General features: G+C 25.2%; 1 protein-coding gene across 1 annotated transcript; it reads left to right on the forward strand.

Moving 5' to 3' along the window:
• The first annotated feature begins 12,511 nt into the window (after positions 1-12,511).
• Positions 12,512-14,628, forward strand: LOC101260545 (uncharacterized). The gene is made up of 3 exons (XM_004241978.5): positions 12,512-13,429; positions 14,031-14,152; positions 14,259-14,628. The coding sequence occupies exons 1-3, from the start codon at positions 13,019-13,021 to the stop codon at positions 14,407-14,409; spliced, it is 684 nt and encodes a 227-aa protein (XP_004242026.1). The 5' UTR covers positions 12,512-13,018; the 3' UTR covers positions 14,410-14,628.
• The last annotated feature ends 400 nt before the right edge of the window (positions 14,629-15,028 follow it).

A 15,028-nucleotide genomic window follows, 5' to 3' on the forward strand; every position in this document is an offset into this window, starting at 1 on the left:
AAAAGTTTCATATTAAAGCGCTTCCTAACAAAGATAACTCTATACCCAAAGAGACTTAAACTTGAAATCTCTTGATTAAAGATGAATGAATACTTATCACTCTACCACAACCCTTATTGGTCTCTTTCGTTATTGAATTATTATGCCACTTCTCTTTTAAAAAAAACCAGATTAATTAACTTTATGCTAAAATGCTTCATTAATTGCTTTGACTGTACTCCCTTGGAATTCATTTTACTAGTGTTCCAAGTCAAATGAAACTGTATCCTACACTCTTTTATATTGTAATCCCTTTGATTTTCATGAGACAAAAGATCAATTATTGTTTTAAGAGTAAACTAAATTAAGTTGACATGTTAATTTGGGCAAAAATTGATTCAAATTGGAAAATTAAAAATCATAACGATTTGGTTTTATATTTTCAAAAGTGGTTAAGTGGACAATATTTAGTTCGGTTTTGGTTTCGTTAAAAAGATTGTGGGAATAATTGAATTAAATCGATAAATTATATACATATATTTTATAATTATACATGCATATACATTAGTTTGTATGAACAATTTTAAACATTTCATAAATATTTTCATCAAAAATGGTATATATTTTAGTTAAGAAAGCATAAACTTTCGTGACAAAAATATTTATCTTATTGGTTTACAACAGTTTTTGATGGAACTAAGGAAGTCATTGTCTAAACCATTTTTAAAACTTCATTATAGAGTAAATTCAATGATCAGAAATTTTGTTACGTCCACCGTTCTAATTATTTTCTTTATGAATAAATTGTTGTATTTTTTCCTCTTGAATAAATAATTTAATTTTTTATATGTATGTGAATAATAACTGAATCAAATCAAACTGGCAATAACTAAACTGATAAAAATGTGTATTATATTTAATTTAATTTAATATTTTAATTATTATAAATTCAATTAAATTGATTTAATTTTGATTTTGATTTCTAACCCAATAATCCAAATTGACCCATAAAAACGGCAACAATGACTTGGCATACCTTAATAAATTATAAATAGAAATATAATTTTACTATATCCCCTTTGAATACAATAAATGCAATTTCTTAAAAATATAATAGAGAAATGACTATCATTGACAATAAATATAAATTAGAAATTAAATATAAAATTATGCATGAATGAATTTCATTAAATAAACAAGTACTATTAGACATTTATTTTTAATATAATAGACAAATATTACTCCATCGGTTAAAAAAATAAATTTCTTTCTTTTTTAGTCTATTTTAAAAAAGAATGACCTCTTCCTTTTTTGGTAACATTTTAAAATCAGTTTTCCACTGACATATTTAAGTTTACAAGATCAAAAGACAATTTTATACATTTAACCTAACTTTAATTTAGGACTATAAAATATAAAAATTTTCTTTATACTTTTAAATTTCGTATCAAATTAAATAAGGTCATTCTTTCGTATAACTCAGAGATTTTTAAAAAATATAGAGAAAGGAAATTGGAAGTTGGTTGGATTGGAACAAGATTCAAGAGATGAAATTAGAGAAAATGAAAGAAAAAGGAAAATTGGGTAAAAGGACAAAAATGGTAATTTATTTCTCTGTGCAATAACAGTAGTAGTACGAATTTTAAAAATAGATTTTAATTACTTTTTTTTTTTTTGCCACTTTAACCTATCAAAAAGATAAACTATTTTTTCCATTATTACTTTCAGCATTAATGATTTTCTAAAAAATATTATTTTTCAAAACATCATTTAGTAAAAATAATTTAACAAAATTGTATATTTATTATAGTTTTCTAATAAGTATATTAAAATAAATTATGACTAAGTAAAAATAAAAAGTAATAAAGTAAGAGGAAGGGAGTAGACCCAGCGCGTTCAGCGGGAGCAATTATTTGTAAGTGCTCCTTATTTACCGCTCAATTCACGAGGGAACACTTCACATTTCTTACTAAAGTAAAAAGTAAAATTAAATATAATTGTTAATGTACGTATTTCTATCTTATTTAACTGTTGGTTTTTGTTTTTTTTTCTCAATATTATTTATCATAATTTTTATTTTTAAAGTTAAATTATAAGAATTTTAATAAACATTTTAAGATGTATTCTTTTATCATATTAATATGTTAAAAATTGTAATTTATAGTACTTTTATATTATTTTAAAGTATTTAATTTTTTATTTAAAATATCAAATTAATATTATTTATTTATCTTTGAAAATTAATTAAATTGACTTTCTATAAGCGTAAAATGACAAACATTTCTAAACGGAAAGAGTATTATTTTTTTATCCCAAGCAGAGTTAAAAATATCAATTAGTGATTGAGTGAATATAATAATTTTGACTTAAATTTTATATTTATTTCAAATTTCTTTAAAATAATTTTAATTAAGATTTTATTTGATCATATAATTTGAGTTTTTTATTTTTGAATTTTTTTTGTGAGTATAAAAATCTTTTAATTTGCAACAACTATTCAAACTTATTTGATTGTCTTATATAATAAATGTTGCTTAAAAATATTTTAAGATGTCAAATTAATAAAAACAAATGTCTTTATGTTCATTTTATGAATAAATACCTGTGATTATATATTTTATTTCAATTTATAATGACAATAATATTTTTTAATTTGACACAAAATATAAAGAACCTAAGAAACAAGTTTGATATATAACACACATTTACATTTGTGTGGGCCGTAGCAATAAGCTAATTAAAAAAAATTAAAATTACATTGTTTTTTTTTTTTTAATCATAGAAAGATGATAATCTTGGAACGATAACCTAAATATGAAATTGTGTTGATAAGTTAAGATTTTTTTTTATAAAAAAAGTATATAAATCTTTAAATGCACATAATTTGTCAAAACATTATTGATCCATACACATAATTTGACAAAATAGTATTAATCCAATAGATTAACTATAGTAATAAGGAGATGACTCGAAAAGGTCAGAAAATTAAAATATTAATAACTTTTTTTTTATTTTAAAATAAATTGATTTCTTTTATTTTTTAATTGAAAGATTAAAATTAAAAAAATTAAATATTTTAAAAATAAAATAACATAAATAAAATTTCATTCTGGCCAAAAAAAAAAATCATAATAATAATATAGTATTTTTTTCCCACGCGGATGATAGATAGTCTTTCCAGAGAGCAAGGTCTATTTAGTTATTTATTACAAAATTTAAAATTATGATTTATTTTTTCGTAAAATATAAATTTGCGAATTAATATTTTTATAATCTTTAAAAAATTAAAATTGCAATTTAGAAGTCAAATATCTTTTTAGAGAAATTTAAATTTAAACTTATGACGTGTGGTAAAAATTCAAATTTGTGCAAATTTTATAAACAAAAGTTGATTTTAAATCAAAACATAGAAATCATAATCATTGATACAATGATCAAATGTCTACTTAGAAATTGCTTGAGTATATGTAAATTACGAATTTATAACCAATTAACTTCAAAAAAAATTGAATTCCAAACATATAATTAAGCTTTAAATTTAGACTCCACCTTTACTTTTTATGCGCTATTAAGAAAGAGAAAAAACATTGTTCAGTTTATTAAATTACCCCTATTACTATTCTTTTTTTAAAAAAATGAAATTAAAGAAAAAAGTCACATCTTTTCTTTAATATAAAAGGTATATTTGGAAGGAACAAAGGGAGTAATAAAGTACTCCCGCCGTCCACGATTGTTTAGCTGGTATATTAAAAATAAATATCCAAGATTAATTGTCAATTTAAACACTCAAAAAATAATTAGTCTTTTTTTCTCAAATTTGTCCTTAATGATAATGTAGTTCAATTGGAAAGTTAGATAGACTTTTGATATTCTTGATAGGGTTATATTAGTCTAATTACACATTATATTAAATTTTCCTTGAGAGATATGCATGACCTTAACATGACAAACAATTATGAACGGAGAAAGTAATTAATTGCATTTACTACTCTGTGTTTAATTACTTATCTATTTTAAATTGACACACTTATTAAAAATAAAGATTGACATAGTGTATTTATATATTTTACTTTATAATTAAGAATAAAGTTAATGGATTAAAAAATTTCATTTTAAAGAAAATTTATCTTTTTTTAAAGTAATTGATTAAAAATATAATAAATTAAAATAATTTTTTATTTTTATTATTGAAATAAACAAATAAAAAAAACTAAACGAGTAATTAGGATAAAGGGAGTAATTCGAAAATTTCTTAACTAAAGCTGAATTTCACTGTCAAATTTTAGGCCAACAACAAAAAGATAATTATAGCAGTAACATTTATCTTTTACAAAATTTTATTTAATTTCGATGTACAATCAAAATTTATTGTTCACACATTAATTTCTCAGTTTAATAAAGTCCAAATTCACAAGGGGCCACATCTGAAAATTTTAGGTTAATGAGTAAATACTCCCTCGTCCTTTTCGATTAGGACTTGTTTTACCGTAGATTTTTAAATAATATTTGGAAAATTTATATTTGGCAAATATTTTTAGTAAATATTTTAAATTTTTAAATAGTTGTTGCTTACGTTATATTACATAATTTTTTATATTACTTTTAAAATAGTGATAAAATATTCGGTAAATGTGAAATGATAATCTGATTATTGATGAAAATGATGAATAATCGGCTCAAGATAACAAAGTCGTGTATTTTGTCTACTTCACGATGTATAAAATGATGCTTGTTGCAATCATTCAAAATTATCACATTGCTCTAGCGTCATAGACACTATTTGTTACTGTTGTAACAAAGATCCAATTGATTGTAATACAAACTTATGATTAGTTTTGATATTTTTAAAACTTATCAGTATAAATCATATTTTTCTAAAAAGTGAAATATATTTCCCAAATATTGTAACCAAACACTGGTGAAATTTCATCAAAACTTTCACCCAATTAATATTTGTCAAGAATATTTAAAAATCTATGACCAAACGCTAGCATAAAGAGCCAGAATTTGGTTAGGTAAAATAACATATTTAATTGTATGTTATTTTGTCTTTTGAATGTTTTAAAATTTTTAATTTTAATATTTTTAATCAAAAATTAAAAAAAAATTCAGTTTGTCTCCAGATAAAAAAAACATTATAAACTTTCTTAATTTACAGTCAATTTTTTTGATCATTTATAATTACCCTTCTTAAAATTACAATTCATTAATTTACGTTTGCATACACTTATTTAAATTTACTAAAACTAAAAAGAGTTAACGATAACTATCTTGAGTAAATTGATCCAAGAATTTATCAAAATCAATCTTTCAAATAAAAAATAAAAGAGATGTATCGAAAACATTTCAAATTTTACGCAAATTATTGATTTCATCTTCAAATGATTGATCTCCAAAAAAAACATTCTTTCACTTTCACTAGTTGAACTTAAATACCACTCTAATCTTATAACACGAGTAAAATATAAGTCTAAGTTCTCATCAAATTTAAGAGCATTTTGAATATGTTTTTCAATTTTTTTAAGAACTTCATGCTTTTACAAAAATTTAAAATAATTGATATATCATGTAACAAATTAAAAATATATTTAAATTCAATTAATCAATTAAAATATATTTTTAAAATTATGACACATCAGATCCTGCAACTTGTTGTTTAATTGACACTTTTGCCCCCTTTTTGGAGTATCAAAAATCAAATGAAAAAAGAAAATATATATATATTGAAACATCATAAATGATATGCAGATATCTTTCTTTATATTTTTTGGATATTAATATTTCTGTCATCTAAAACTATAGCATGTATGTCCTTCACTCTAACAAAAAACTAAATAGAGTCATGGTGCAATCTTATCCGTCGATCCGATATTTAATAAATATCAGGTCAATGAATAAGATTATAACACATATATTTTCGTTAATATAAAAATATAAAGTGTTCCAATTTTTGAACGACAGCGACACCAATATCTCAAAAATAAGACGAAAGATATCTTCATGCCATTTATTATAATTCAGAGATACATTTGTCTTTTTTCTAAAGGCATAATAGTCTGGTAGACCCTTATACTTGTATCAGTTTATAATTTCGAACCCTTCTACTTACCTCTTTGACATTTGCACCCCTAAACTAAATAAAACACAATATATTAAACTCCTATGATCATTGACCATATTTATTTGATATTAATATAGCTGACTTGGCGTGAGAGTGTGACTACACGCATTTAAGGCGAGTGAACATCATTTTTTAAACTTTAAATTTGAAGTTTTAAATTATTAAAATTATACAATAAAAAATAAAAAAGAAAAGAATCTATCTTCTTCCCCACACCATTTTTCCAAAATTAAAAACTCCTTCTTCAACCAACTCAACCCATTGCCTCCACTACCCTTTCTCTCTTCATATTCTTATTCAGCCTAGTCCCACGTTTTTCCTCTTCTTTTCAGCCCCAGATTCCTCACCCACTCACCCCTTGTCCCTATCCATTTTATTTTTTTCTCTTTTGACATATACACTATTAACATAATCATAGTAAAAGTTTTTGTTAAAATATATCTCATTCATCTTTTTAAAGCTTAATTTTTCAAGATCTATTTTTTGAATTTACTTATAAATATATTTTTTTTCAATTTGAGGTTTTCTTGATAGATTTTTTACTAAATCTAAATAACTAAAACTGAAAGTATGTGTAAGAGCTAACTATAATCTTTCACATTTTGTCAATAAGAAAAATTCTGAGTGTGAGAAAGACGAAAAATTGTGATTTTTATTTTTTGTGGTGAATGGTAGAAGGTGGGGAGGAACAAGATAAAGTGAAAATATGGAAAATGAGTATAGAGAGAGAGAAATTTGCACATTTTTAAAAAATATTATTTATTCTTAAATATTTAATTTCTAATGTGTCATTAAAAAATAATAGTAATACTGACGTGTCATTAAAAATGACATGAAATTTCATGTGTAAATTAAGTGTAATACATGCACACACAAATAATGAGAAAAGGGTTTGAAATATTGTGTTTGAATGAGTTTAAGGATTCAGTTGGCAAAATGAGAAGTACAATGGTTCAACTTACAAACGGAGCCAATTACGAAGATTTACCAAGTCATCCCGCCTTTTTTCAAAATCAAAATCATTATTTTTCTAATTATTATCTTATTTATGAAAACCAAAATGACAAATCATTGGACAGATATTTGTTTTATCTTCTTTTTCAAACACTAAAAGTAAAATAAAATTACATGAAATAAAAAAATTATGTTAGAAGTGTCACTTTTTATAATTCAACATGAACTCAATAACGAACAAATTTAAATTTAATTAAATTCTCGTATAAATATCAATGCCATATAAATAAAAGAAATAAAAAATATAAAAACATACTTTATATACTAATTATATTATAAACAAATTCAAATTTAATCAGACCCTTTCGTAAGTATCAAAAATCCCATTAAAAAGGATAATAAGAAATGCAAGAACATATGTTGGGTGCTAACTATATAAAATTTCTCCAAGATTCTATACTTCTTTTATATTATCTTTAGCCTCGGTTGGTGAGAAAAAAGCTCTTTTATTTTCTGAAAATTCCTGTGTGTTTTATAATTAGATTCTCCTCCCATTTTAGCTAATATCAATGTTTACCGTCAATATTAGAATTGGATTAAATTTAGATTCACAATAAAAAATTTTATATTAAAATAAAATATTTTTTAATAAAGATAACTTTGTAACTCAAGGAGCATGTATGCAAGACCTTTTGACTAAGGATGAAGTTATTTAGGTGATATCACTACAACAAAAATGATATTTAGCGACAATTAATTTTTAACTGCCGCTAAATATGTATTTTAGCTGCAATGTCATTCTTTGTATATGTCCCTAAAACTTTTAGCGACATTCGCTCTAATGACACTTAACTAATGCCGGTAAAGACTTTAGCAACTCTTTGTTAATATCAATATTTAATGCCGTTAAAAAATATTTTGGTTGTAGTGTATTAATCTAACGGATGCGTATAAAATAGGCATAATATGTAAATGTGTTTTTTGTCATTCGTGTTCTTCAATTTTAAATGTGTATAAATAAATTAGTATTTAAATTTGTATATAATTGAACAAATAAATACATACGATTTACTTTATATAATAGACATAAAACGTCATGTAGGACAATATGTAGATTGTAGGGTGTTTAGTTATTCAATTATATATAATTTTAAATACCTACTTGTGCAAGTCTAATTTTAAAGGTTGTAATTGTCTTTTGAAACTAAATTAGAGGATAATTTTATGCAAAGGTTGCAATAATAGACTAGATTATAAAACAAACACTTACATGATTAATACTAATGTTAATTAATGACAATTACCAATGCAAAGACAAAAACGAAGCAGTTGAGCATGATTTACGCATATTATGTATGCATAAATGAGGTACCTATGGTATTATAGGTATTAATAATATACAATTAAAATTTAATTACATTTGTTTGATTTGCAATTGGATCATTAAAACATGTGTTATAAGTAAGAACGTATGAACATCGAAGTAATGAAATAATTTAAAGTTTTTTTTTTAAAAAAAACAATTACTTAAAAAATGCATTAATTTTGTTTTTCACATCAACAATATCTACGAAATATGATTGCATTTTGGTAGAATAATTTTCGGTTACAATACAAAATTAAATGATTTTACATTGCAAAATGAAATTTAATAACTTTTTGGTGATCCACAAAATTAAACACACACACAAAAAGAACATTTTCTTATGTTAAATTTTCTTTTTGATGGACTATCATTCATGTAGCTCATAATATTTATTAGAATCAAATTCAACATTTGAACATAAATCTTTGGTTTTAAAAATTTATCATAGTTCATTTGGTTTATAAAGTTTAAAATCTATTATTAACATATATTTGTTTAATAGAAAAGAGGAAAATATTTTAAAACTATTCAAAGTACGAAATTTTTTTTTATTGTATTTTTTAATCAAAAATATATTTATCGACCGTTAAAAATATTCTTCAAAATAGCTAAATATGATTCCCACAACTAGCTAGCCCTGACCATAATTTTTATGTAATTTTTTTTTTAAAAAAAATTATTAGAAAGAATCAAAATTAATTTCAATAATCTTTTTCCCATTTATTGAAATGATTACGTTTTGAGATTTGATACAAAAAGTTGTACTATGCTTAACTATTTATGCAACTTTCTCAGTTTGCAATTAGCAAAGGCTGCAAACTACTAGAATTCTACTTATAATTCAGATTTGATAACATGGAAAAAGATATTTGGACAAGTCTAATCAGAATATAGTCAAGATAATCATTATCACAACAAGAAAATAAAAAGGAACAAACAAACAAACAAATAAAAGAATTATTTTTGGATTTGTAAATAAGAACAAATCTGTACTTCCTCTTCTAATTGTTTTTTTAGAAATTTTTTGAAAAAGAAGAAGATTTTATTTTTCTTGAAGAAGTAAAATTTGTCATTAATTCTTAAGATCCAATAGCGTAACATTAATTAAAGACATTTAATTTTGATTAACTATTTGGGAAAGAAGGGGCTATGATCTCGTGTTTGATTTAGTTATGATGATACACAGAGGGATTATAATTTGCATTAATTGTTTTTTATTTTTTATTAGTTAAGGAGCCGAGTGGACAGTGACGAAGCTACAATTTTAACATTACATGTTACTCGTTGGGTTTTAAACTTCAATTTATTTACATATTTAATAAGTTTCTTAATACAAATATAATATTTAAGCAAAAATTACTAACTTCAGCACCTGAGATCCAAGCTCCGCTCCTGTTAGAGGAGAATAAGCTACTATTTAATCATAAATTTTTAAATATTTTTGGTAAATATTATTTGGGTGAAAATTTAGAGAAATTTTATCATGTATTTTGTTATAGTATTTGAGAAATATAATTCACTTTTTAAGAAAAATATGATTTATATTCATAAGTTTTAAAAACTATCAAAACGAACCATAAGTTTGTATTAAAAGTCAATTTGATTTTAGTCGCAACAAATAACAACTAATGTTCATGACGCTAGAACAATGTGGCAGTTTGGAGTGAGAAAAACAAGTATCATTTCATACATCGTGAAGTAGACAAAACACATAACTTTGTTACCCGAGCCGATTGTTCATCATTTTCATCAACAATCATATATCACTCTCATATTCATTGAATATTTCATCACTACTTTGATGTTCACGGAAAAAAATATGTAATACAATGCAAACAACTATTATAGGGAGTATTTTTGTAAATGATAAAAGTTTGATATAAAATTTTAATTTTTAAAAGATAACAAATACTGAGATTTGACCCAAATACTAAAAAAAATATTTTAGAATTTGAAATATTTATAAAAATATTTGTCAAAAATAACAAATTAGATGAACAAATATTATTTGCTAAATTCTCTCCAAATATAACTTGAAAAATCTATGACCAAACAATCAAAAAGGTACTCACTTACACATTATTGTGTACATTATCAATATTTGATAACATGAAAAAATGATGTGATTTGATTAATTTGCATTATAATGTAAAATTATTGATTCAAACTTAAACAATAATTATATTTCCTAGTTGCAACTAAAAATAGTACATAGAACATAATATTGATTGCAATATATTAGTAGTATTTAACTCATTAATTAACAATATTAAAATAATATTAGTCTGGTTCATCTACAATCTCTAGGAAGGTGATATTCCAATTATATTAGATGGGATCATAATCCCTTTAAATTATAGATCTGACATCTACAAACCTGACCAATTGGATCGATTAGTGTCACTAACTCACAATTTCTAATATTTCCCCTTAAATTCGTCGCTTATTTACGTATTAGGGAATTTATATCGATACCGATTTAATATATGTTACTTTCTTTATTTGAATTTATTGCGATATAGTTGAAATGCATATAAATTATCCTAATTTTATAATGATTTTTTAGTTTTTAAAGTTGTTAAACATTGTGATCTACAATTTTTTAAAATAAATATAATTTTCAATAATATGATTACTTCGCATGTATCAGTTTACGTTGAGTCTAATAGAATTTCAAGAGTCGATTAAATTTTTATTTCTTTCAAATATTTTAAATTATTATTTATTGTGATTTATAGTATTTTTATGTCATTTTTAAATTTAGCACTTTCCATGTCCCAGTTCAAATGACATCGGTAGAATTTCGAGAATCAATTATATAAATTTATGTCTTTTAGAATTTTAAAATTTGTAAGTTGTTAATTATTGTAATTTATAAAAAAATTAATGAAATATTTAAATTCTTGAAATACTAAAAAGCTTAAAAAGATCATATTAAAATAAACTATTACAATAATTATAAAAATATTCTTGAAAAGAAGCAAACGTGTTCAATGAGAGGTGTATGCTCTATACGATAAAAATATATTTTCAAACTTTATAAAAGAAAATATACTTTCAATCGTCATAAAAATATATTTTCAAACTCCATCTACCTGAATTTTATTACGATTAAATTATCGATTTCAAATCCAATCCCAAAAAAATTAAAAATTACATTAGGCTACAATTTTAGTAATATAAAACTTGGTCCATTTAGTACGAATCCTCATAGTACAAATAGCACTTAAATATGTCCACCTAATCACGTATCACATCTACGCCCGAAGGTAATGTGGGTAACAAATAATATCATATCTAACACTCAAATAATGCAAAATAATATAATGATATAAATTAAGCTAACTACCGATCCCAACTTATGTTGTGATAATTGTTGTAATCAAATATTTTTCATTCTGTTTTTCTTTTTTTAATCTCTGATAAATTGTATCCAACAACGTAGTACTCCATTTATTTGATGCTTTAATACATTTTGGACACTCCTAAACTTTGACCATATATTTTTTATCAAATTTAAAAGTTTATTGGACTGTAAAGTTTAGATCAAATTTTGACAACTCATCTTAAATGAAAAAAAAAATTGATCAGAATATTATTTAAACTTTAATTTTAATTAATTAATAAATGAAAAAAAAAAATTATTTAAAAATAAAATTTTTTTTAAAATTCTGACCAATTTTTTTTGGCCATTTAGCGTTAATCCATCTTCAAAAACTTTTAAAATTTCACTCACAAAATTTACAAAAACTTAAATTTTATGTTTCAACTTTAATACGGTTTATATGATCAAACAAAACTTAATTGTTTTTTAATTCTTGTAGTTAATTAAACAATACTCCCTCCGTCTCTCTTTACGTGTCCTTTTAAATTAATAAATTTATTAAGAAAATAATTAATAACGTATTGAGTTTACCATTTTATAATCCTATTAATTATAAAGTAAATAAAAATGTTCTATATTTTCTAAAGTAATGAGTCATTTAATTGAGGATATAACACGTAAAAAAAATTATTTTTTTCTGATTTGTCAAAAATAAAAAATAATTAAGATCAATTATAAAAGAAAAAGTGGACAAGTAAAAATACATAATAGAGAGTAACTAAAACTCTTTGAGAATATTTGTGATACACTACCAAACACATATGTTCTTTTTCGAAATATGTTAATAAATTATCTATCGAAACTTTCAATCTTATTATCGAAATGTGATTATCCATCTGCCCTAATTTTGAGAACAAAATAAAATAGAGTATTTTGTTATGTTATGTTTCTGAACATAAAAGTGAAACGGCCGAGAGAGTGGCAGTAGTAATTGGGCCAACGAAATTTTGTACAAAAGATTCGACTTCAGGCCCCTTAAAGAATCAACCAATTTCATCATCAAAACACTGTCAGCGTCTTCAATAAAATAATATATTTTATCAGTATACAGCCATAACTAGCTCAGTCATTCCCGTGACCCCCCATTTTTGCCCCCTTACATTAAAATCATCACCCCATTTTCATTATTCTACTCTTTATACCACTTTCTTGTGTTGAATGAACAAAAAGAGAAGTTGATATACATGTTTTGAGGTTGAGTATACAGTGGAAAATGACTATGAGTTCGAGTTCATTCATGAGGCAACTGAGTGGGAAAGAAGGGTGGAAATCGACGTCGAGGAGATGGGGTGGTGGGGGTGGAGGAAATTGGAAGCAAATGGAAGCTGGGTTTAACAACATGTGTGGTGGAGGAAATGGGTATAATGGTGGGTTAGTTATGAGGAAGAGAGTTATGGTGGTGGTGGATCAAAGTTCACATACAAAGCATGCTATGATGTGGGCTCTTACACATGTTACTAATAAAGGAGATATACTCACTCTTCTTCACATTGTTCCTCATTCTTCGTCTTCATCGTCTTCTCATTGTGCTAATAATAAGGGGTTTTCTTCTGATTCATCTTCTTCATCTGCTGCTCATCTTGCTAGTTCTCTTGGATCTCTTTGCAAGGCTTGTAAACCTGAAGTAAGTTCCGCCGGTACCTTTTCGGGTTTCGCGCTCAAATTGCATTCTTCTTCTTTGTGTTGTGTACATCTTGTTGCGATATTCTTTTCACATATACAGATAAAAAATATTTTCATCTGAAAGCTGAAACATCCTAAGTGCAGCCATTTATGTTAAAGGGTGAAGGTTTTTCCATTGTTTATTTTCCAATTTCTTTTTCCGGTGGTTGCCCGGAGTTAATAAGGGTTCAGGCTTCATCCGAACAACGGAAGATTACATTTTTTTTTTAATGTTACAATATTGATATTTTGAATATTTTTCGATAAAAAAAATTTCTAGCTCCGCCACTGATTTCTCTTTCGTGCTCAGTGTTCAATGTATTTTCTGTTCCTTTCAGATGCACGCAATAATGAAGAGCGGAAATCATTACTAGTGACAGTCTCTTCTTTTCCTTTTCAGAGTTTTCAGATCTTTTTTTTTTTTGGGCTCTCAACCAAACAAAATTGCAGTAGTGACAATAATTTCGTCTACTGGCTTCTTACATTTCCCATTTTTTTTTTCCGTCAAACCAAACAAATTCATTTTTTAGCATTTATGACACTATTGACTTTTTGTTCTAAAGGTTGAAGTTGAAGCACTAGTAATACAAGGACCAAAAATGGCAACAGTAATGAGTCAAGTGAAGAAGCTGGAGGTGTCTGTGTTAGTCTTGGGTCAGAAAAAACCCTCTTCTCTCTTTAGCTGGTAACTATATTTTTCGTATTTCTTAAATTTCGTGTTCAGTCAAATTACGAGGATTTTTTTTCCATTTGATTAATTTTGAATGCTGGTACTACTACTACTACTACAGTCTGTGTGGGAGGAGCAGTGAAGAGGAATTTGTGGAACAATGCATCAACACATTGGATTGTTTGACAATAGGAGTAAGGAAGCAAAGACAAGGCATGGGAGGATACCTTATCAGCACTAGATGGCAGAAGAATTTCTGGCTATTGGCCTAAGTTTTTTATTTAGTTTAGGAATTAATATTTTTACTCACTATAATATGGGATAATAATTTGTGTAGAGAGCTTTCAGTATTAGTATTTCCTACGTAGCATTCCCTGAAAAACAAAAAAAAAAATTACTCTTCTGGTGTGTAATTTTATATATATAAATATATATCTAAATGCTAACTGAGAAGTTGTTATTTGTGATAAATACACTTCTTGTTTCCCCTATTTCTATCAGCTAATTAACCAAGTTGTTGTGTACCTTTCTTTGTTTATGCTCAAATGCTTGTATCATGCGTTAGCTAAATGGTGCCTTTTTGGTAAAACAAATCTCTTGGCTGAATACTTAACACGGAGTATATGAGACAGTTATAGTCTTATAGATGGATTTTTTTGTTTGGATGAAGGGAAAAAATCAACCAAAAGTGCATCTTAGGGTGTGTTTGGTGTGAAAAAATCAACACCCCCTCCCAACTTCGACATGGGACCTAACTCCTGACCCCAGACTTTTGATCTCGACTTGAGACTCAACTACTTGACTCTACCCAACTATTGTGTTAGATTTTCACACCTAAGAGTCATTCTTCCTTGTGGTGAATGAACATAGGGCTGTTTGAAGTTAAAATAC

This window comes from Solanum lycopersicum, chromosome 6 (assembly GCF_036512215.1).
Source record: "Solanum lycopersicum chromosome 6, SLM_r2.1".
NCBI classification, from domain to species: Eukaryota; Viridiplantae; Streptophyta; class Magnoliopsida; order Solanales; family Solanaceae; genus Solanum; species Solanum lycopersicum.